General features: G+C 61.6%; 2 protein-coding genes across 3 annotated transcripts in view; one reads left to right on the top strand and one right to left on the bottom strand.

The window, feature by feature from the left end:
- The window catches only part of TMEM104 (transmembrane protein 104), a 56745-nt gene extending 51423 nt beyond the window's left edge, over positions 1 to 5322 (top strand). For both annotated transcript variants that reach the window (XM_082604887.1, XM_082604886.1), the window contains exon 10: positions 2548 to 5322. In XM_082604887.1, coding sequence (XP_082461013.1) covers positions 2548 to 3308 — 761 coding nt within the window. In that variant the 3' untranslated portion in view covers positions 3309 to 5322. The remainder of the gene's footprint in view (positions 1 to 2547) is intronic.
- A 4045-nt stretch (positions 5323 to 9367) lies between these two features.
- Positions 9368 to 21012, bottom strand: GRIN2C (glutamate ionotropic receptor NMDA type subunit 2C; the record flags this gene model as incomplete). Its single annotated transcript, XM_082603814.1, has 12 exons — positions 20599 to 21012; positions 18032 to 18630; positions 17614 to 17728; positions 16305 to 16516; positions 15983 to 16148; positions 15486 to 15639; positions 13906 to 14031; positions 13357 to 13586; positions 12809 to 12969; positions 12121 to 12308; positions 10928 to 11160; positions 9368 to 10468 (listed from the first exon to the last, which is right to left on the bottom strand). The coding sequence occupies exons 1-12, from the start codon at positions 20995 to 20997 to the stop codon at positions 9368 to 9370; spliced, it is 3684 nt and encodes a 1227-aa protein (XP_082459940.1). The 5' UTR covers positions 20998 to 21012.
- Between the last annotated feature and the right edge of the window lie 697 nt (positions 21013 to 21709).

Genomic DNA, 21709 nt, shown 5'->3' with positions numbered 1-21709 from the left:
TAGGAGATGGCTGTTGAACTCTGCTTCCCCGGCAATGAGGGGAGGGAAGGGCCGGGAGCAGGGGAGTGTGGTCCAGAGGGCAGGGCCGGGCGGCCCTGGTGCCAGGACCCCTCAAGGTCAGAGCCGCCAGTCAGGGCTGTCCAGACAGCTCACCTTGAAGTCAGCGAGCCAGTTTCTGCCAGTTTCTTACAGCCTCTTGGAGATGTAGGGCTGAAGAGGAAGATGAGCAGAGAAGCACCAGCCAGCATTCCAGCTGCAGGGAGCAGCGATGAGCTCACATCCCAACAGCCAACTTCTCCCTGCCTCCTCCATGCCCACCAGACCCAGGGCCCCGTGGCCGAGCAATAGACAGAGGATTTCCCCACTTGCCTCTTCGCCAGTCCGTGCTGGCCTCGGCCTGGGCCAGGAGTAGCACCGGGTCACCAGGGGACACTCCGCTAGTGGGACGACAGGATTGAGCTCTTGTCTTACAGCAGCTGCCCACTTTGCCCCGACCCTGGTGGCCCACCTCTGCTGGCAGAAGTATCAGCTGCAGCCTCGTGAACAGCTTAATCAGCAGGCGGCCCACCCGCTCAGCTCTGCTTCATAACCCTTTCCGGCCCAGGACAGACTCCCTGGCACACGGGAGACTCCGCCTCCACCCGTCCACCCTCTCCCCTGGGTGCTCCCCTCACATCCTGCCCCAGTGCACTTCCTGGGTGCGGTTCTGCCACACAGATCTCTGGCCCGCACACCCCTCCTGCACCCACCCTGAGAAATGTGACGAGCCAGACTGCCAGGGTCCTGGGTGTCCCCAAGGAAAGAGGGAGGCCCTCACAGGGTGTCCTGTCCCAGCCCCGAGAGGGTTCAGCCAGAGGCAGCTCCTGGACTGAGACCTCAAGGGAGGGACTGGGTCACCGCTTGCCCCTTGACTGACCAGAGCTGTTGGGATTTGTGATGCCCCCTCAGTCGTGGGGCCCTCGGAATCAGGAGCGGCAGGGCCAGAGTCGGATGAGAGCATCAGAAACAAATCCTCGTCTTTATTGGCCATTTTCACAGGCCTGTTCCCTGGCTCCCCTCCCCCGATCCTGTCCCCAGCAGTGTCAGCAGCTCTGATGAAAAGTAACAGACGCCTCTCGGGAGGGGCCCTGAGCTTCCCATGGGCTGGCAGGCAGGAGCTGCGCAGCTGGCAGGCAGTCTCTTCAGCCACTGTTCCTTCACGCTCGCCTGCGTCACTCCCCGAGAAATGTCAGGTGTCATCGTGGGCTTTACCTGGGCGATGGGGGCCCAGGCGGGAGGGGCTGTCAGGTCTGGTCTGAACAGAGACAGCAGCGGTTTATGGACTCCAACACTGGAGACAGGGACACTAGTGGTCCCTGGGTGTGCCGAGTGGCTAAGGGTGGCAGTTCTGGGAGATCTGGATAACAGATGCAAGAAGCCAGAGACTCAGAGAGAGACTGCTGGATCTGGAAGTATGTCTGTCTGCTGGGAGCACGAGCTGGGAAGCCCGGCTCTGGGTCTGAGACCCACAGGAGGGCCGCTGTAAGAGGTGCAGCCAGCCTCGAGCTCTGTTTGCTCTGAACAGATAGATCGTGGGTCCCCTACCGCTCCTGCAGCAAACCCAGGTCAGAGTTACACCCTGTACTTCTATGCCTCCTACCCGTGCCACCAGGCCCAGGAGAACAGAGCCACATGCCCTTGGCCTCCAGCCTTGGGCTCAGCTCCCACCAGCCTTGAGCTTTGGTGCCATTTCTTCCCTCGAGTGACCCCAGGTACCTTCCTTCCCGGTGTCGGCCCCTGAGTGCCTGCCTCCGCTCAGGGCTGCCCGCACTCATCACTGTCGCCCCTTAGCTGTCCCTAGCAGATGCCCTGGCCCAGGAGGACACCTCCTCCCAAGTGCTCTGTGCCCCTTACCCCTCCACCCCTGCTCCTCAGACACACATTCTTTAAACCAAAGGAGAGTCAGGAAGCTGGCAGGAAGCCCCCCAACCCCCAGACCCCTGGGGCCGGTAAGGGAGCCGGGAAGCGCCTGGCCAGGAGCCTGCACTCCTCTGAGAAGACAGCGTGGGGCTCCACTGCCGATGCCCCCGTGCAGCCCCCGTCATGCCCAGCCCTCAGCCCCAGACACCTTCCCTCACCTGGCGTGGGGCGTGCACGGCATGTCCCCGGCAGCAGCGGCCACTGGTGACCTGCCCCAGAGTGTGACCCTCACGGCCACAGGAATTTTTTTTTTTTTTTTTTTTTGCGGTATGCGGGCCTCTCACTGCTGTGGCCTCTCCCGTTGTGGAGCACAGGCTCCGGACGTGCAGGCTCAGCGGCCATGGCTCACGGGCCAAGCTGCTCTGCGGCATGTGGGATCTTCCCAGACCGGGGCACAAACCCGTGTCCCCTGCATCGGCAGGCGGACTCTCAACCACTGCGTCACCAGGGAAGCCCACGGCCACAGGAATTTAATGGTTCTTTCTCGATGGGGCTCGGGTCCCTGGGCAGGCGCCCCCAGACCAGAGACTGTCCCAGGTAGGGCTGCCCCTCCTTCCCTGGCTGACTCCCTCCCCTCCTGTTTTCCAGCTTTCGCCATCATGATCGTGCTGGCCCTGGTGCGCATCGGGCATGGGCGTGGGGAGGGCCGTCCGCCGCTGGCCGACTTCTCCGGGGTCCGGAACCTGCTCGGCGTGTGTGTCTACTCATTCATGTGCCAGCACTCCCTGCCGTCCCTCGTCACCCCCGTCTCCTCCAAGCGCCACCTCACGCGCCTGGTCTTCCTGGACTACGTGCTGATCCTGGCCTTCTACGGCCTCCTCTCCTTCACCGCCATCTTCTGCTTCCGCGGTGACAGCCTCCTGGACATGTACACCCTCAACTTTGCGCGCTGCGATGTCGTGGGCCTGGCCGCCGTGCGCTTCTTCCTGGGCCTCTTCCCCGTCTTCACCATCAGCACCAACTTCCCCATCATCGCCGTGACCCTGCGCAACAACTGGAAGACGCTTTTCCATCGAGAGGGGGGCACGTACCCCTGGGTGGTGGACCGCGTGGTGTTCCCCACCATCACCCTGTTGCCCCCTGTGGTGGTGGCCTTCTGCACCCATGACCTGGAGTCCCTGGTGGGCATCACGGGGGCCTACGCAGGCACGGGTATCCAGTACGTCATCCCCGCCTTCCTGGTGTACCTCTGCCGCAAGGACACCCAGCTGGCCTTCGGCTACGGGACCGTCAACAAGCACGGGTCCCCTTTCCGCCACACCTTCTGGGTGGGCTTTGTGCTGCTCTGGGCTTTCTCCTGCTTCTTCTTTGTCACCGCCAACATCGTCCTCAGCGAGACTAAGCTCTGATGGCAGGACAAGTCTGGTGACGAGAGGGGTGGGGCCCACCCACCCTCCCCGCTGGCAGAGCCAAGAGCTAGTCGCCTCCCAGGTCTCCATGGGGCAGGCAAGGACCGGGCTCTTGGAGGGTACCCTCCACGCCTCCAGCTGGGGGGCCCCCCACACCCAGGATTCCGCACAGTCTGCACCTCGCCTCACTCGCCGGAGTCACCCTCCCCCAGGTCCTCCTGCTGGGGCTGCCCCCAGCCCGCCGAGTCTCACAACCGGGCACACGGCTGCTCCTAGATTCTAGGACTGGTTACTGGGATGGAGCCCTCTGCTTTCACACGCCCCACCACCAGGGCGCGCTCTTCCCCCGGAAGGGTGGAGACGCAGTGCTGGCACTGCCACTCTTTATGCCAGGCACGTGTCCCCCCACCCCTTACCCCGCTCTCCCAGTCCCTCCCGCATCCTTGTCTGGGAAATCTCCATTAGGGCAACCCCAGGCCCTACCCCTCCTCTCCACTGGGCCTGGCAGGGCTCACCTTCCCACCCGGCCTGGAGGTGCCGAGTGCCTCTCCTAGGGGAGTGCCTGGCCAGCTGACGACAAGGGCCGTAAGTGCTAATTGGCACCAGGGTCCCCAGACCAGAGCTGGAAGGGCCCTGCTGTGGGTGCCAGCTCCTGTCCTGGGCTCCGGAGCCCGTGATGACTCCGGAGCAGTGGGTGGGAGCAGCCTTTCCACACGGGCACAGCAGCCCACACACGGGGTTTAAAGCCCAGAGCTCTCAACCCCTGAAAGGGAGCCTCAGGCTTCCTGCGGGGGGAGGTGGGGGAGCAGCGTACAAGGGCCACCAGAGGGGAGCTACCCCCAGCTGTCACCACAGTGGCCTGGGAGCGCCCCGGGCATGGAGCCCGTGGTTCCCACCCTGTGAGAGAGGTCGGGCCTGCCCACCCCCCCCTAGCACATGGAGCAGAAACTCTTACCTTACAGAAAAAACCCTTAGAAACGCACACACAGACTCTAGCAAAACCCTAACCATTTACATTTCAGTCTGAATAAAGCGCAGCTGTGGGAGTGCCTCGGCCCTGCCCCCGCTCCAACACTAACGGTGGCTCCCTTTGGAGCCGAGCTGTGGGTGCTCAGCGTTCACACTCTCCATGTCCCGTGGGCGCTGTGGGGTGAGACGGGGCCCCGGCCACCATTCCCATGGAAGGAGGGCCAGGTTCCCGGGCACCTCACCAGCTCCACGTACTCCCCTCCCCCCCCCCAACAACATGCATGCACCTGCTGGGCCAGCCTTCCTCGGAGACACAGGGGACCCTAAAGAACTCTGCATTTTCAATGTGCCTTCTGCTTCAGGGCCTGGGGGCTCCTCCTGACCCTCCCTCGTGTGGCCCCCGCCCTGGGCCTAATCCCACTTGTCCTGGAGCCCAGAGCAGCTGGACCAGGAGCAGCCTCTGGGGTGGGGTCTCGGCCCTTCCCCCTCCCTCCGTTGATTTCAGTGCCTTGCTCAGCTCTCCAGGGAACCCCTTGCAGCCTCCCCCCTGCATCTCACCGTCATCGAACTTTGGACAGAGCGAGGACGCCAGGTCTCCTGGGGCCCACGGTGGCCTCAAGGCAGGGGGACATGGGATTTGCAAGAACATGGGGAGTCTGCAGGCGGCCCCAGCCCTCCCCTATGGCCCCCTGGCAGCCCTGGCCTGTGAGAGTCCCGTGTCATAATCGGCCGTGATCTTCTGTCTCTTTTGCTGCACATCTTCAGTTCTCACAGCCCATCCGGCGTATTGTTATTTTCCATCCTCGTGAAAGAAGGACGCCTCTTCCCCATTTGCCATCGTGACTGATTCCCAGGAGGCCTTGCGGGATGGGCGGGGCCGGGGCCCTCCACGAGGCCCCGCCCCCTGTGGCACCGGCCCGCCGGAAGCTGCCGGGCTGTTTGCTGAAAATTAAAACATCTGTACTTACCCTTCTCCAATTACATTCCCTCTTGCTTAAGGACAAAGCAAATTAAATCATCCCGCCGCCTCAGGCTCCAATCCAAATTTTGGACACAAATTTACTAGCATGGTAAAGCCAGTTTGATTTATGTGGCAGTCTGGAGCCACACAGCAGTGGAGCCGGATGGCTGCATTCCCCTCCACCTCCGAGCCGGGCAACCACAGTCCTGGAAGGAACTGGCCGGAGGTGACCACGTCTCTGGGTTCCTTTGCTCCTTGGTGTTTGCCTGCTGTCTGTCGTGCTAGAGGTCAGATGGGGTCAGCTTCCTCCCTACTGCTGATGGCCTGGGGGAGGGGGCGCGGGGACCCTGACAGCTAGACGTTCCCAGGTGATGCTTGTTCACCTTGCCCACGCAGCACATTCGCCTGTGAGTTTTTACATCAGCTTGCAGAGGTGGGCCAGTTGGGTCATGGTTTCCGTTCTACCGATGGGCCCCGTGGTCTGTGGTGGGGAAGCCAGAAGAGGATGCCAGCCCAACCTGGCCCAGGTACAAGTGTTGCTGTGGAGGAGAACATAAACTCAGCAGGCTCTACCCGACGCCATTCACCCGCACTGCCCCAGACTGGCCCCGAGGGCAGGCCAGGTCAAGGTGGGAGGCAGCCTTCTCTGTCTCGTTCCCTGCCGAGGCACTGGAGCCTTGTGCCATCGCGCCAGCGGCTCCTGGCTGTTCCCTCACCTGAGGCCAGAGAGATGACTGCGGGCTTATGGATGGGACAGATGGCGGGTGACAGGCCGGGAGGCACTGCCGAGCGGTGGGAGGTGGGCAGCGGGCACCTCGCCAGGCCCTCAGACACACACCTGTTCCCGCCAGATGGGGGCCAGGAGCGGCCTCAGCAATGGGCAGAGGCTAAAGTCAGAGTGGGGGGAGAGCAGGGGCTGCCCCTACCTCATGGGGAACCAGCCCAGGGGAAGAGCCTGTTGTGTGTGTGACACTGAGCCAACGAAGGCTGAGGCCATGCCTGTCTAGGGACCGGATCCCTGATCAGGGCTGACACCTGGCTCTTGTGCAACCAGGATGCAGAGCTGCAGGAGGGAGCTTCACGATCCCTTCTCCCCGGGGCCTGGGGCTCATGGTGTCGACTGGAGAAAGGGGAAAGTGACATCTACTAGTGCCTGGTGTGTGCGGGCACAGTGCTGGGCACTTTCCACGTGGACCTTGGTGGCATAACTTGCGGGTTAAGAGCGTAGACCGAGAAGTCGGACCTGCCACTTGCAGGCAGCAAACCCCGTGCTTTCTCCTCCTGTCCTTTGTAACATGGGGAGGATAGGACCTGCATCACTGATCCGTATGGGGCTAAAGTCCTGAGTACCTGACACAGAAGTGTTCCATAAAGCTCTTAGGTACTGATGCCCAGCTCCCTTGTCCCTTGCCAGCCACACTGCACGTGTACCGCATACCTCTAGACTCGTTGAAGACCCTGGTTTGGGTCCTCAGGCACCTAACTGGTTTCATAGCCTCCTGATGAGTCAAGTGGCTTCTTGTTAGCAACTGCCTGCCACAATTCAGAAGCGGGAAATGGACTTGAATTCTTTAGGGCTTTGGGGAGGGGGTGGTCTCTGGTTCCCCAACTCCCCCAGGAAACTGAAGGACAGCCTTCCCCCATCACAGAGCCAGACTCAGGCCAGGCTGGGGAGTTTTGGAGCCAAGACTGAAGCTCAAGTATCGTAAGTGAGGGCATCGTGCCCCCTCCCCACACACGGGCCCCAGGAAAGAGGTGGTGTGGACCATATGAGCCACTCAGTAAAGACAGAGGAAGAAACACAGCGATGGCAGCAGCAGGAGGAAACGGGGGAAGATAGTAGGAATTTCTACTGCTGAGATGTGACCAAAGGCCTCTCCCTGTGTCCCACCAAAAAAACAAAAAAAAACAGCATTTGGGTGTCTGGTGTCTGGGTTCAGCTGGCTGTGCTACGCTGTCACACCCTTGTGTGTGATGACTGACATCTGTGGCTTCACTCTCCCACACAGCCGGCTCCCTCCTCCCCTGCCAGGCTTTCTGTCCTCCCCTTGATAATGCAGGACCCTTCCTCGGTCCTCCCGCAGAGGGGCAGGAGGCATCCTTCCTGCCCCCACTCCCCATGGGACTCGCTTCTCCTCAGAATACATTCCTAGAGAAGGAGCAAGGCGGCCAGGAGCCCGGCCCCTCCTTAGAGCCAGTCGGCAGCAGTCTCAGCTCCACATGTGGTTCTTAATTATCTTTCCAGTTCTTGGTTAGTAATGATCTTGGAGAGTGAGCAGAGAGCAGCCTGGACCTCGCAACTCCTCCAGGCGTCACCTGCTGCAGCCTTCCAGCCGGCGCTGCGCGCAGACCCTGACCCAGGGAGCTCAGGTCCAGGGGCTGGGGGCCAGCGGTTAACCCTCTCACCTCCAGTGGCTGCAACCAAGGTCAAGCTCCCTTCCGCGGCACTGGCCTCTAGCACCGCCCTAGACTCACACTCACAGCCTGTTTTTGAGCCCCCACCCCGATCCTGGACCTGGATCCGTGAAAATCCATGGGGCAGAGAATGTGAAATGACTATAATGGGCTCGGGGGGCACACATTCTTGTGGTTGTCAGGCCCTCCGGCCAGGAACAGAGGGGTACTGGCAATTTCCACCACTCTACCATTTCAGCGGCTCTCGCCCCTAAAACCAAACAAAAAAACTTCCAGTTTTCATGGCTCCAGCCCCAGCAGTGGAATATTTGGAGACTGGAGAGGGGACCCAGCCTCCTGGGAGCCAGCAAGGAGCCGTGTGGGTAAGGGCACTGGGCCGTGGCCGCATGTGGTACTGGCATCCAGCACTGCCCTCCCCAGCCCCCTCCCTACTACATGGAGTTAAGTTTCTGCCCTGCTTCACCCAAATTGCCGGGGACAACAAGGCCTTGGACTTCACAGGCTCACAGTCAGAAAAGGCTCTAACGGCACCAACTATGCTCACCGTGTTTGCAGAACGGATGGAAGGAGCGCTGGCCTGCTTTAGTCATTGTGGGGCTAAATGTAGTCACAGAAGTGAAAGCACTGAAATTGGTAAGCTAGAGCCATCGTTTTAGATGGTTCACAGCCAGTGACATGTGACAGAGGAAGGAGATGGGGCTGAGAGCCCCAGAGGGAGGACAGAGAACTGAGATGTGGGACAGATTCTCTGACCTGGAGGTCTTTCCCTCCCAAGGCTGAGCCGTGCCTGACCCCGGAAGCCACCCATGCCAGGCTTCCAGAGCCAGCAGGCAGTCCGAGCCCTGCACAGCCACCACGGGGCGAACACAGCTGGCCAGGGCCCAGGAGAGCCCAGCAGGTTCCCCACAACAGACCTCCCTCCGCCATTTCCACCATAACATTGTCAGGCTCCCATGGGGGCCCCTGGCAGGGCAGAACCCCCAGAGCCCCTGGCATGGGCCCTTCTTTACGAGGAGATTGAAGGATGAGCTCCATCCATCACCACCAGAGCCCCCGTGCTGAGCACATTTGTCTCATTTGGCACCAGGGCGGGCAGGAGCTGGCACTGAATACCAAGTGGCTTCTGCTGCCTGGAGCCCTCTCTCAGCCTTACCTCCCGGATGCTCCACAAAGGGAGCTGCCCACCTGCTCTAGGCAGACACCCCATCTGGGATACTCCCATGATGCTCCTGTTGCCTACCAGCTCTGGTGTGCCCCCTCCAGGGATGCAGAATGAGGCAGCCAGGACCAGTGGGCTGTAAAAGGTTTGTTTAATGTCCCAGCACTCTGAGGAGAAGAAACTCCAGCCAGCTGGAGCCAGGAGCAGGACCGCCCTGCCCCAACACCGAGCTCCAGCCTCCATGCTCCCACACCAAGCCCCCAGAAGCCATGACCCGGGACTGGCTCACAGCAGGGCAGGGAGACCCCACTGCTCCCTGTGACTCCATGCCAGGTGGGAAGGGATTTGCATAAGAAGATAGCAAAAGCCCAGCCCACACCAGGACCTGAGGCTGCTGAGGTCGCTGAGCTGACCATGGAAGACATCATCTGTCACTGGGTTCCCATGGCCAGGATTTCATGGCAGAAGCCAGAAAAGCCCGAGCCCACCTACCCCCTAACGCTGGCAGTGCCAGGCGGAGAATCCAGCTGAACAACAACCAGAATAGCTGACACCTCACACTTCTGATTCCAGGCTGGAGATCCGCCTCCAGGTGCAAGGTCGGGGGAAGCCGTGCATCCCACAGGCCACCCTGCTGAGCTCTTCCAGCCCCCCAGTGTCCCTGTATTCTGTGCTCAGCCCCCGAGTCCTGCCCCTGTGCCCCGGAGGCCCCCAAGCCCCAGAAAGCCAGGGGCCGTGGCTGGCACAGGGTGGGAGGTGAGGGCAGACAGCCCCCCAGCAAAGCGGCAGGTGGGCATGGGCGTGGAGGCAGGCGTGCTGTCCGTGCGGCCAGGGTGGGGGCCCTGCCCACACCCCCTCCTGGCAGGCCTCCCGGTAGGACGGCAGCCGCATCGACTGCGCCTGCGTCCAGCGCCCGCAGGCCGGGCGGGCACACCGGGAGGGCTCCGAGCTGGGCCAGGCGAAGGCCTCGGTCACTGAGCTGGGCAGGGAAGCGTGGCGCGGGCGCGAACCTCGGGCCCAGGCCGCGCGCAGGAGAGCCTCCCGCCGGGCCAGCTGCTCCGGCCCAAGCAGCGGCAGGTCCTCGGGCTCGGGGGGCTCCGGGAAGAGCGGAAGGAAGGGGCACCCTGACCGGTTGGCTCGAGGGAAGGAGCTGTAGTGAAAGCGCTCGGGCGACTGAGGGCGCTGCGGGAGCGCGCGCCGTTCGGAGGCCGAGAGGTGCCGCCTGCCGCGCCCGGCCAGCGGCAGCCACCGCGCCTCCCAGGCCGGCCGGCCAGACACCCGGGAGACGTCGGGTAGGGAGGACCCGGGCGTCGGGGGGCGGCCCGGGGGCTGCGGGGCCCTACGCCCCAGCGCGGTGCGGCCCCCGCCCGGCGACCCGCAGCCCGTGGGGCTCGGCTCGCGGGGCGGGCCGGGGGTGGGCGGCCGCGGACTGGGGCAGGCGGGCGGCGGGGGCGCACGGCGGCCGCCGCCCCAGCTCTCGATGGTGCGCGTGGCGCGGTCCAGGGAGCTGCTCACGCCCGCCGTGGTCACCATGTCGCGCGCCGCCTGCAGCATCTTGAGCACGCTGACCTGGGCCGAGCCGGCGGTGAGGTCCGGGCTGGGCGGCCGCGCTGGGCTGGCCAGGCTCTGCACCCCGCTAAAGCAGCTGTAGATGCCCTGGGCGGGAGGCAGGAGACCGACGCGCCGTGAGCGGCGCCCGCCCTTCCGGGACCGCCCCACGCCCCACGCCCCACGCCCCACGCCCAGGTGGGAAGCATCAGCCCAGGCGTCTCTAGGTCCCAGGACATAACTAACATTTGTTAAGCTCCTACTGTGTGCTGCTGGGAGAGCTTACAGTGGAGCTCTCTGAGGCACCAAGAGGGTAACTCCTTCTCCTAAAGTCACACAGCTTGTAAATGGCAGTGAGGACTCGAACCCCGGTCAGCCCGGCTCCAAAGTCCTGCCCTGCCTGTTGGAAAAGGGCTCTGCTTCTCACCTGCTGTGTGATGCTGGCAGGCCATGCCACCTCTCCAGACCTCAGTTTTTACATCTGTAAATGGGGCCATGGCCAGCTCTGACTTAGCTGGGTTGCTGCCCCTAAAGCTGGGGCCTGCCTAGGGTGGAGTGGGCACCCACCCTGCTGAAGGCCAGCAGGAAGTCCAGCCGGGACGCGTTGGGCACCGAGTGGCGCAGCTTCCGGTAGACCAGGTGCTCCCAGGCGAAGACCAGCAGGGCCAGCCCCATGGCCACGAGCAGCATGTAGAAGACGCCGGCCATGTTGTCGATGTCCAGCTTGCTGCTCACCACCTCGTTCTTCTCATTCTGGCAGATCCCCGAGAGCCACAGCCGCTCCAGCTTCTGGGTCTCCCCTGGTGGGGGCGAGGCACACCTGGCTCAGGAAGGACCCTTCCAGTGCTCACCCAAGCCTGGAGTGAGGAGGGGTCTGGGGCCAGGGTACCACCCCCCTGTAGGACCACACAGGGATCCAGCCCGGCAGGGGGGGAGGGGGGAGGGGGGAGGGGGTGTCAATGAGCAGGAAGGAAGGAGAGCAGAGTGGGAGCTGGGGGGGGGAATGCCAGCCTCTGACATGCCCACCTCCCACAAGCCCACACTCCACATGCCCAGCAAAGGCTTGTTGACTGCATAAATTTTATCATTCATTTATTCATCAAACACTTATTGATCACCTACGTGCCAGGCATGGAGCTGGGCACACAGAGCCAAAAGGCCTAGGCCCCCAAGGGGGCTGCAAGCACCTTCATTGTTATCACTCGCATTATTCTATGGCACTGATGGAAAACCAGACAGTTATTTATCTAATAGGGTTGGGACTCTAAATTCAAAGCTCTCTCTGGGTGTTGGGGCAGCCCAGCCGGGCCGCTCACACATGTGAGCCCCCGGGATACCAAGGCAAACCTGGGTTCTGGCTCTGGGATTAGGCAGACTGTTGGCGCTACCCCAGGTCATCTCAAGATGCAATGGAGGGGAGGGGTCTTGGGAACAGTAAAGGAGTCCTGATGCCCCCAAACCTCCACTGTGTGGCCTAAGCTCCTTCCTGTCTTCCCATCCTGCAAGGGCTCCCCAGCTATTTCCTGCTCCCTCCCGGCAAACCAGTCCCTCCCCACGTCTCCATCCAGCTGCTCCTAATACCCCCCACCCAGCCACTGCACCCACCTCTCACCCCCAGAGACCTCTCTCCGTGCCCACGGGCCCTGGGCACTCAGAGGACAGTGGTGGAGATGTTGACCAGCCATCGGGCAGCTGTCCCGACCACGGGCTCTGTGGCCCACCCGGGACCCACCCCAGCCCCCATCAGCGGCTGCACCCACCGTCCCCCAGGAACTGCAGGAGCGCCAGGTCTATGGCCCGCTTCCAGTGGGAGTCCTTCTGCATGGCGATGCCATAGCCAGTGGTGGCAAAGACCTTGCCAGAGCCAATGGTGACCAGCTTGCAGCCCTCGTCCTTGCCCGCCATGTAGTTGAGGACAGCAGCGTCATAGATGAAGGCATCCAGCTTCCTGGGGACAGGCTGAGCCCTCAGGCCAGGGATCAAGTGGAGTTCAGGGCACCAAACCTGGGGCCTGACAGGGGTCTGGGCCACGTGAGCCCACTGACCACCACCCAGGAGGGATGGATGGGCAGAGCCTTCTCTAGATCTCTGGGGTCCTGGTGCAGAGAAGCCCCCTCCCACAGCTTCGGAACCCCACCTACCCTCCTCCTCAGAGAGGCCAGGGGACACTCTGCTCCCAGAGGACACACCCTCTCTGCCCTCCAGGCCCCTTAAGATCCTAAGAAGGTCACAACCAACACCTGAGGGCAAGGCTGAACCTTGGTCAATACCACAGCTGCGTCTCTGGGCTCTGGTGGGCGTCCTCAAGCTTCACTCTGCCCCAAGACCTCCTCACCCCCTCCCCGGGGTTCCTACATGGCAACCCAGTCTCACCATCCCACCTTGGGTCTCTCGAGGAGACACGTGGGTAGAGACAGTCAGAGGGTGGGTGCAGGACTGCGGACCCACCCCATCTTGAGGCTGCTAAGCGCATCCTCCACTGAGCGCTGGTTGAACTTGACCATGTGGGTGTGCATGTCGCGGTAGTTGCTGCGGATGTTCCGCTCCGTGCTACCGTTGGGCACGGTGCCGAAGCGGAAGGGCGGGTACTGATCCTGAGGCCGCTGGAACTGCACGCAGAGGGCAGCCACCATTCATAACCCCTCCTCCAACCCTCCAGGCGCCCCCGGCCCCGACCCCATCCCCCTAGTCTGGACTTGAATAGCGAGCGCAGCATGGTCTTAGAGACTGTCCAGCCCACGCCGGTGTTTTACAAACAAGGAAACTGAGGCCGGGACAGGGAGAGACTTACTCAAGGCCACTTAGTCAGTGGACCTGAGCCATCTCCCCCTGTCCCCGTCCCCAGCCCCCTCCTCCCCAGGCTCCCCCGCTTCTGCCTGCTCCCGCCTCCAGTTCAAATTCCACTGATTCTAACTGTCCTGTGTCCCACCCAACGCCTGCCCCTGGCTGCAGCATCCCCCACAACCCTCCAACAGCACCCTCTGGGGCTCCAGAACCTTCTTGTCACTGAGGCCAGACACAGTGTCGATGTACTGCTCCTGGATCATGAAGGCGGCCAAGTTGGCAGTGTAGCTGGCGAGGAAGATGACGGCGAAGAAAGCCCAGACCAGGACCATGATCTTGCTGGTGGTGCCCCGGGGGTTCTCGATGGGCACCGAGTTGTTGAAGACCAGTGCCCAGAGCAGCCACACAGACTTGCCGATGGTGAAGGACGGGCCCCCAGACTCTGGGGGTGAAAGGGAGGACACTGGTGCTCCTCTTGCCCGGGACAGAGTGGGTCAGGTTCAGCCCACCCCACTCCACAGCTCCTGTCTCTGCTCTGTCCTGGGTGGAGACCCCATCCCTGGCCGTCCCCACCCCAGGGCACGTCAACTCACCTTGCTTCTCTCTCTCTCTCTCATGCATCTGATTGGCCCCCTGCATATTGTCCGAAGGCCAGGAACCTCCCCCACGGGGCATTCTCTGAAAGGCCCCTCTGGCCCTGAACCCACCCCTCCTGGAAGTTCCAGCCCTGCCCCTGCTCCCAGGCCCAGGGGGAAGCTGACTCTTGCCGCTGGTGAGGTTCTGGTTGTAGCTGACGGGGCTGAAGTACTCAAACATGAAGACGGTGATGGCCACCACGGTGAGGCACATGACAAACATCATCACCCACACGGCAGGGCTGTAGGGCTCTGGGAACAGAGGCAGGAGGTTCAGAGGCATCGGCGCTGTGTGTCCCCCCAACAGCTCAGGAGTTCTGGGTGCAGACAGGTGGGCCCATGTGGTCATCAGCCCCGTGGACTGAGCCGAGGGGTTTCTGACTCTCAGAGCAGTGGAGCCCCAGGAGAGACGCCATCCCCCAGGGAGGTCAGGCTCCCCAGCATTCTTGGTCTCTCTCCTCCATCTGCCCTGGGCCAGGGTCCCATCACCCACCACCCACCCTAGGAGACCTCCCTTTGATTCCACATCTCCCCTGGCTCTCATTCTCCCTCTTCCCCCCACTTCCTTTCGCCAAATCCCTGAGGGTGGCCCCTCAAAGCCCCAGGAGCAAGCTCAGGGAATTCCCTCTGCTTTCCTCCTCTCCTTCCTTGCCGCCAGCACCTCTGCCCACGCTCCTGGGTCTGGAACTCCACCCCCCGACACCCCCCGGGCCCAGCATGGGTGAGCTGCTTGGAATCAGAGCTCTGAAGCCAAGTCTTACCCCTCATCCTACTGACACAGAAACCGAGGCCTGAGGGGCTGGGGAGACCGACCTGAGGTTTCTGACAAAATCATTTCAGTCTCCCTGAGTGAGAAGTCATTACTGCCCAAAGCATTTGCTCCTTTGATACAATGCCCATCCTACGAAGTGGAGTTTGTTGCCTTCCCTGTGGCTGAGGAACCCTGGTCAGAGAGGTTCAGTGACTTGCCCAAGGTCACACAGCAGGAAGAGGCAGACCTGGGATTCCCTCTTCTGCTCCTGGTCAAGAGGCTCACCTGTCCTCAGGGCTCTTTGAACCATCCCACACCGCAAGTCCCACCTGAGCTTCTGACTGCGTGCTCTGGGAAGGCCAGGACTATGGCCGGATCCCAGCACCTAGCATGGGACCTGGCACAAGGGAGCTGCCCAAGAAATGCTGAATTCCTAATCAAGTCAGAAACTAGCCTGGCTTCCCATGCTCCGGCTTGGCTCCTCCAACCCCCCGTGAATCTTCTCCCTTTGTCCCAATGTCCCAGCCCAGGAGTTCCCTGGCGGTCCAGCAGTTAGGACTCTGTGCTTTCACTGCTGAGGGTGCGGGTTCAATCCCTGGTCAGGGAACTAAGATCCCACAAGCCATGAGGCCAAAAAATGAAACAAAAAACAATGTCCCAGCCCACCAGGCACCTCCTGAAGTCAGCCTGCCTTCCTGGTTTTCCTGTCCCTCATGAGGGCACCACATTTTACCCCGCCCTTACCGAGCACCTGGGCTCAGGACTGAACCTGGACGTCACCTCTTCCCTCTCCGTCTACCCACCTATTGTAGCTCAGGCCTCTGGCTAACCTCCAAGGACCCAAGGCTGCAGTGCTGCCCTCTGGGGTCCACCCCAAGCTCCCCATCTCCACCCATGCTCCACACATCCACTTCGTGGGCCCCTCTGCGCTATCCCTGCCCACCCCGAGCCGCACCCAGGAAGGCCGAGGGGGAGACGGTGCCGTTGCTGCGAGCCACCATCACGCTGATGCCCGTCTCCACAAAGGGCACAGAGAAGTCCACGATCTCGGAGCGCTCCTCATTGATGGTGAGGGAGCCGATGGCCATGTCTGCCCGCTTGTAGTACACCTGGGGGTCAGGCCCAGATCAGAGGAGGGGCTCCCGCAGGCTGGAGGACTCCCCCGCTCCCCTCCCAGCCCCGCAGCCAGCACCCACCAGCTGAGTCAGTTGTTCCCACTTGGGTCCTCAGAGCTCCACTTTCAGTACTGACCCCAGGGGTCATCATTGGTGCCAGCACAGTGCCCCTGCCAGTTTGGAGACCCTTAGGAGCTGGGCCTGGGTCCCACCCTGACTGATCCCCAGAACAGGAGGAAACACCTAAGGAACATCGGGGCGTGGCTGACGGATGGACGGGGCCCAGGGCAGCAGGCGGGCAGGTGGGCGGGCGCAGGTGGCCTGGGGGCGGGCCTACCTCCCCGATCATGCCGTTCCACACGCCGCGCACCCTCTTGCCATGCTTGCCGTTGGTCACCAGGTACAGGTTGTAGGAGAACTTGACCACCTTGGCCAGCTTCTTGAGGATGTCGATGCAGAAGCCCTTACAGCAAAGCTTGGTGTAGGGGGCCGTGTCACCACTGCTGCCACCAAGAGACCAGCAGGGGTCAGAGCCAGCGGCTCCTCCCAGCCTGGCGGGTGGACGCCCACCCCTATGCCCAAGCATAAGACACACACAACGCCCGCCATCGCACGGCGGCACACGGCTCACACCGGGCCTCCCGGGTGTTCTCGCGGACCTGAAGGTGTGGTTGCCATGCCGGCGGCAGGGCACAGTGTTGGGCACGCAGCCGCCTGTGCCAGGGTCGGGGCTCTCCACGATGACAAAGGGTCGCTCTTCCAGCGTGGCCACCGTCAGGTGCCGGCTGTCCACCACGGGCTGCAGGGAGGCACTGTAGCGAGGCCATACCGGGTACTTCATGTGGAGGACACCATGGTCCCAGCGCCCCACCTGCAGAGGGTGACCGGCCTCAGCCCGGGACCTTCAGCCCCACTAAGCCCACACTATAGGTGGGGCCTCTGGGCGAGGCCTGCCAGGACCAAGAATCCCCCCACCACACCTAAGGTCACTTGGGGCAGGACGAAGCAGGGCCTGGGGCGGGAGCATCTGGAGAACAGGAGCGTCGGGGCAAGGGGCTAGGCGAGGGGAGGGCTCCCTGCAGCCTCCCCGGCTTCTGGTCCCTGCACTTTCCAGGCCAGCCTCCACACTGCTGCTGACTCACGGCCTCTTCCTAAAGCCCAGACCTGAGCCTGTCACACCGCACTCATTCCCCCAAGCTTCACATAAAGTCCTTAGCCCAGCACTCAAGGCCCTTCACAGGTCCAATTTATCTCCATCACCCTACCCTTCTTCCCCAGTCCCCACACCTCCAAACGCATCACTTAAAAATGCTCCAGGGGAATTCCCTGGCAGTCCAGTGGTTAAGACTCGGCGCTTTCACTGCCATGGGCCCTGGTTCAATCCCTGGTCAGGGAACTAAGATCCCACAAGCTGCGTGGCATGGCAAAAACCAAAACCAAAACCAAACCCAAACCAAAAAACTAAACCCTCCTTCCCCTCAGTCAATACCAGGGTACTATCCCTTCCCGATGGGCTCCTACTCAACCATCCATAGCCCAGCCCAAATGTCCCAACTTCTGTGAAGCCTTCCCCAGTTTCCTCCTTTGAAGACAGAACTAATTTCTGCCCCTCCTCTCGATTCCCATAATGCTTTGCAAACATTTTTTCTTAAGCACTGACCTCCCCAAACTCTATTTGTTTACGTGTCCGTCTAGCCAGCACAGCTGTGGGTTACTCCTCCAGGGGCAGGACTGTGTAATAAGAGTGCTTGATAAGTTCTACAGTGAAGGGTGTTGTGGGAGCCCGGAGCAGGCCTGCCTCAGACCCCCTGGGGGACCTGGAAGGCTTCTCAGTGGAAATGTTTCCGCTGAGACCTGAAGGATGAGGGGCTGGATGAGGGACAGAAGGGCCTCTCTGCTCAGCTGTGGGACAAGAGGGGGGATAAAATGAAAGGGTACCGAGGGCCCCTGGGCTCACCCCCTTCTCACCATCTCCCAGAGGCGGTGCCGGTTGAGGGCGATCACCACCATGGTGGGCTGGACCAGGTACCCACCAGGGCTGAAGGAGAAGTCCCGGCCCTCCCAGGTGACATTCAGTAGGTGCCTGCGAGGGGGGAGAAGCCAGGGTCCCCTTAGCCCCGACCAGGACCAGATGTGCCCTCCCCCACCTTCTGCCGCATCACCGCCAGCAGCAGGTAGCATTTGTGTAATTATTGTTCTGTTTCCCTGTGTTGACCCCCGAGATCCTCACCACACCCTCACACCCAGCTCTTTTCTCAGATGAAGAAACAATGGCCCAGAGAGGTGAGGTCACTTGGCCCCAGGCACACACCTAGTGGGAGGTGTGACCAGTGAGCCCAAACTCACGGCCACCCGTGGCCATCCTATGCCCTGGGCAGGTGCCCACCTGTAGAAGGCCTTCCGGGCAGGGCTGACAGGCCCAGGGTGGCCGCGGCACTCCTCAGCCGGGGCAGGCAGGGCGCCGTGCTGGCGCCGGTAGCCGTGGGCGCCGAGGGCCAGGATGGCCACGCCGTCGCGGACTTTCTGGCGCAAGCTGAGGCGCCAGCTCTCGGTGACGACGCTGATGAGGCCCACGGGGAAGGCGGCGGGGGGCGCGTCGGTGCTGCCCAGCGCCAGGTTGGGCACCAGCCACACGTGCCCGGGCCCCACCAGGCCAGCCTGGGCCGCCTCGGCAAAGAGCACCTCGGCCTCCTCGCGCGAGCAGTAGGCCACCAGCACCGGGGCGTCGAGCTGGCGCAGCAGGCGCTGGGTGTGGGCGCGCGTCCCGCCGGGGTCCAGCTCCAGCGTGAGCACGTCCAGCAGCCGCCAGCCCACGTAGCTGGCGTCGGCGACGGCGCGCACGATCTCGAGGAAGAGGGCGTGGCCCGGGTGCAGGCTGGTGATCACGGCGAACGCGCTCCAGTCGTACTCCTCCAGCACCTTGAACAGCACCTGCAGCTGCTGCTCCAGGGACACGCCTAGCTGCAGGAAGGCGGAGCCCGGCTCCTAGGGGGTGGGGTGGGGCCTGAGCGGAGGGTAGGGCGAGCCGAGTCCCGCCCCGCCCCAACTTCCACTCCTTCCGGCAACCCCCACACACCCTTGCGTCGGAAGGTGCTGGATGTCCCGGGAGCCCTAGTCTCGCGATAACCTCCCTCCCGCCCGCCCCGCACGTGGTTCCCAGCCCCTGCCGCCCATTAGAATGCCCTGGAGAGATTTTTTAAATATTCGTGCCTGACCAAGGCTGGACCGCAAACCAGCAGCAGCAGCGTCAGCTGGGAGCTTGTAGGAAATGCAAATTCTCGGGCGCAGTGCTCACCTGCTGGATCAGAATCCCTGAGGATGGCGCCCGGGAATCTGTATTTCAACAAGCTCTTTAGGTGACTCTTGAGCCCACTAGTCCAGACCAACTGAATGGGAATCTTAGAAATGGTACACTGGGTGTCTGCATTTTTCTAAAGCACTGTGAGGGTGGAGAACCACCGTGCTGAGAGCTAATGTCAGGCCCACAGGTAACTGGGAAAGCACCATCCTCTATGGAGCCCTGGGGATGAGAATGTCCTTCCTCTCTACTGCCTCTGCCACCACAAACGCCCAGGACACTGCAAGATCGAGCCTGGGCTAGCGCAAGCCTCTCCTAGCTGTGGGTTCCCTGCTGCCACTGCAGCCCCTCCAAGATTTCGCCACACTGCGACTGTCCCAATCTTTTAAAAAAGCAACTCCGAGAAAACTCTACAGGACAAGTAACCCAGTTCCTTCAACAAACAAATTTGCAAGGAAAAAAGAGAGAGATGGGCTTCCCTGGTGGCGCAGTGGTTGAGAGTCCGCCTGCCGATGCAGGGCACACGGGTTCGTGCCCCGGTCCGGGAAGATCCCACATGCCGCGAAGCGGCTGGGCTCGTGAGCCATGGCCGCTGAGCCTGCGCGTCCGGAGCCTGTGCTCCACAACGGGAGAGGCCACAGCAGTGAGAGGCCCGCGTACCGCAAAAAAAAAACAAAAAACAAAAAAACAGAAGAGGAGAAGTGGGTGGGGGTAAGGCTGAGGCAGGGTTGGCCTGGGATGGATAGGGGCTACATGGGGTCATTATACTCTTCTACTTTTACGTATGCTCAAAATTCCCCATAATAAAAATATAATCATAAAAGAAAGGCAAATCAGATCAGTCTCCCCTCAACACCTTCTTCAGCTCCTCACTTACTTTGAGTAAAACCTGAATGTCCTCCCGTGTGGTTGGGACCTCACCTCCCTCTCCAGGCTCCTGTCTGTTCCTCAGACACTCTGTGCTCCTTCTCACCTCTGGGTGTTCACACCACCTGCTCCCTCCGCCTGGAACACTCTCCCCCAGTCCACCCCACACACATACCTTGTCAACCCCCCCTCATCCTCCAGGTCTCGGCTTAGGTGTCATTTCTTAGGAGACCTTCTCTGACCAACCCCAGACCCAGAAGGGGTCCTACTGGACTCCCTCGGGGCATCCTGTCTTTTTCCTTCAGGACTAGGATCCCAGCTGTGATTGCTGGTGAATGTGTGTTTAGAACTTTCTCCCCACAGGACAGCAAGGGCATGACCTGCCCTTGGATGCTCTCCGCTGCAGGCCAGCTACATCAGATCCCACACCCACCCTGGCCCTGCACTTCTGGGTCTGGAGCCTGACCACGGAAGCCCAGAAAAACAGGGAGAAGGTGGGCAAGGGCTGCCCCAGAACTAGAGGTGGGTTTGGTACCTGCCCATCCCTCATCCAGACACACATGTGAAAGCAGCTCAGAAAGTTTATCTTCTAGAACATAGGAACATCATTCCCACAGCCTTCTCCTCCCTCACCCATGCCTCCCTCAGCCCTCACCCCCTTGCTGGGCCCACCCAATCCCAGTTTCCCAGGACCTAAGTGTCTCCCTGGCCCAGACTCAGCCCCTCTCCCCCAGCCCCAGCCTGGCTCCAGGCTCATGGGGTGTAGGGACATGACTTTGAATGGGCACCTTGGGGGTGAGGACCACAGCAGAGCCCCCACTGATGCTGAGGATAGGCACGTGGGTCTGGAAGGAGATGAAGTCGAGGATCTGGGCCACGGCCTCGGTGTCCACGTTGTCCTCAAAGACGATGCCGTGGACTCGGGCAGTGCCCAGGAGCCCGCAGATCTGGGTGAGAAGACTGCTGGGGTTGGTGTTGTTGACACGCACGGTGAGTGGCTGGATCTCCATGGGCAGGTCCAGGAAGCTCTGGGGGGTGAGGCGGGTACGGGCCTGGGCCTGCGGTGGCCCCGAGCTGCCAAACACCACGGCCACCGTCACAGCCTGCTCGCCCTGACCCAGGCCCAGCCCTGCCCAGGCACCGAGGAGTGAGGTGAGCAGCAGGGCCGGCCCCAGGGCCCCACCCATGTCCACTGGAGGGTCCTGCGGAGAGACCACGATAGGCACAGGGAGGGGGACAGAGGCACGGAGAGAAAAGATGAATGACAGAGAGGAGGCAAAGGCCAGAGTCAGAGGGACACACACCCAGAGGCTGAAAGAGAAGAGGGAGAAACCTCCCTCCACAAAGAGAGGCAGAGAGAGGGGGAGACAGACAGACACAGACAGACAAAGAGAAAGAGACAGAGAGGTTAGCTGAGCGTCCAAGCGCAGCCCAGAGGGCAGGACCCGGGAAGAACGTGACCAGAATAGGTGCTCACTACTTCCATTCTACTGTTGAACATCAGGCTTGGCTAGAAAGGCCAGAGCTTTGGAAACTCATCCATCTGGGTTCTGCCCCAGGCAGATTCACAGCAAATGCTAATCTGGTGGGACTTCCCTGGTGGCACAGTGGTTGGGAATACGCCTGCCAATGCAGGGGACACAGGTTCGTGCCTTGGTCAGGCGAGATCCCACATGCCGTGGAGCAACTAAGCCCGTGCGCCACAACTACTGAGCCTGCGCTCTAGAACCTGTGAGCCACAACTTCTGAGCCCGCTAGCCACAACTACTGAAGCCCGTGTGCCTAGAGCCTGTGCTCCGCAACAAGAGAAGCCACCGCAATGAGAAGCCCGCACACCACAACAAAGAGTAGCCCCCGATCGCCACAACTAGAGAAAGCCCGGGCACAGCAATGAAGACC

The sequence above is a fragment of the Mesoplodon mirus genome (genome assembly GCF_964341445.2).
Source record: "Mesoplodon mirus genome assembly, chromosome: 18".
Lineage (NCBI taxonomy): Eukaryota > Metazoa > Chordata > Mammalia > Artiodactyla > Ziphiidae > Mesoplodon > Mesoplodon mirus.
Note: the sequence above shows the minus strand (reverse complement) of the source record. Positions and strands in the feature narration are given on the sequence as shown.